Here is a 2191-nt window from a genome sequence, read left to right as displayed (position 1 = left end):
CTTCCCATGATGGTATCCTACGGCCTCCCCAGAGGCTCCCCTAACGGCCTGACCCCATTCCCTTCCCTTTTTCAATTTTTGTTTTATAAACACCCCGGCCGGGCCCGGTGCGAGAACTTACAAAATATCTCGAAAATCCGACCGGGCAACAAAAAAAATTGTCACCGGTGCGACGGTGCCGCTCACTGCCGCGGGCGTCAGTGACTCATCAGTGCCGTCAGCCGTGACTCCCGCCAGATGTCAGTACTGTGTGCCGTGTGGACTGTGGACTGTGCAAACTGCAGTGTGGGGTGTGGACGGTGTTCCCCACCAGAGAGTGTGGTGATGGTCCGCGGCCCGCCTAATACATACATTTTGTTTTTACAAAAACAAATATGTAGAGAGAAAAACAAAGGAGTACAAATGTGCTACACGCCAATCAAACCATCTGTAACCAGGGTGACTGTACATGGTTTTATATAAATTAGAAATATTATATAGAAAAAGCAATTTATAAAACTTAATTTACAGCTCCTTTACAATACATACTGCCTTGTTATGTATATAAATACCTTACGGCTCTGCGGCTCAGCGGTTCAGCCCCTTTCTCGATCTGAGAGAAAGAGTCATTGAGAGAGTCTGTCTAAGGAACATTGGACAAAGTCTGAACTAATTGTAATTATGGATAATATTATATACTTACATATACATATGGAAACTGAAAAGCATCCTTGACACACAAATCGCAGTTCATTAAGCACGCGAGTCTAGTAAGTTCTTAGAGCACGTCATTGGAATTCGACTACAGCTACGCATAGGATTAATACAGCATGTTCCTTGCCAACAAAAAGGTGTCAATCTCAAAAGCCGTCACAGGTCGAAGTGCCACTTCTGCGGTTATATATTTAGTATTTAAATTGGCGGCGTTCACAATATGTCTAGGAATAGTTATTACAGTAAGTTTGTTGGCGACGAAAAAAATCGAGTTTCCGTTGGTAGCAATGAAGGAAACACGTTTATATTCGCAAGAATACTACGAAAATGAATCTGGAGACGATGTATACCAACTCAAACAGCATGATCATGTACAGGATATGAAACACATTCAAGCCGACCGGTATGGACATCTGCAGTTCACAAACAACAACTCATCATGGGCAAGGAATAATAGCACAATACGTATGCAGGGAAGATACTTCAACAAGTGCCCAGGTTTACCCACCGCAAATCAGACTCTGAAACCTGCACCCTTGATGAGATACGCATCCCCAGTGTACACAAAAATATCAGCAAAGAAATATAATATTCGGCGATACGCGGGAAGATTTCTCAGGGCAATGAATGACTATGGAGTGATTTACTACGCCACAAGCGGCACACTTCTAGGTGAACAAATACGTATTGTGCATGTATAGGATAGTTTTTGAACTATACAAGTTCAAAAATTTCTAACTATACACGCGGATATATGACGGCATTTAAATTTGTGCTTACGGTGTATGATTCCTTAACTTAAAAGTATCTGCGTTGTATTCATATGAAGAGCATTTTTCAAATTTGTACTTCTGCAGAAATACGTGTTAGAATTGACAATGAAACGGAACAATTATATATATATATATATATATTTATATATATATATATATATATATATGTGTGTGTGTGTGTGTGTGTGTGTGTGTGTGTGTATGTATATGTATATGTACATATTGTATATATATATATATATATATGTGTGTGTGTGTAATTATGTATGTATGTATGTATGTATATATATATGTATATGTACAATATATATATTTATAAGAATATATATATACATATATATATATGCCTCTGTTTATGTCTATGCCTATGCACATGCCTTTGCTTATGCATATGCCTAATGTATATTACGTATATATATATATACATAAAGATACGGATAAACATATTGAAACCGATAAACATATACGTGTGCATATTCATGTACACATATTTATATATACTTTTATAGTTATATTCATACATATATATATATATATGTATATCTATTCGTTTATATATATATATATATATACATTTACATATATATATATATATATATATATATGCGGATATATGCGTACATATAATAATATATATTATATACATATTATATATATATATGTATTATATTTATATATATATGCATATATATATATACTATATATATATATATATATATATATAT

The 2191-nt window shown here is 35.1% G+C and overlaps 1 protein-coding gene across 1 annotated transcript in view; it reads left to right on the top strand.

Moving 5' to 3' along the window:
• The first annotated feature begins 800 nt into the window (after positions 1-800).
• SARC_08752 (hypothetical protein) overlaps positions 801-2191 on the top strand; it is a 5402-nt gene continuing 4011 nt past the window's right edge. Inside the window, exon 1 of the mRNA XM_014297262.1 lies at positions 801-1365. Coding sequence (XP_014152737.1) covers positions 810-1365 — 556 coding nt within the window. The 5' untranslated portion in view covers positions 801-809. The remainder of the gene's footprint in view (positions 1366-2191) is intronic.

Source organism: Sphaeroforma arctica (genome assembly GCF_001186125.1).
Source record: "Sphaeroforma arctica JP610 unplaced genomic scaffold supercont1.819, whole genome shotgun sequence".
Taxonomy (NCBI): Eukaryota; class Ichthyosporea; order Ichthyophonida; genus Sphaeroforma; species Sphaeroforma arctica.
This window is presented reverse-complemented; position numbering and strand designations above follow the sequence as displayed.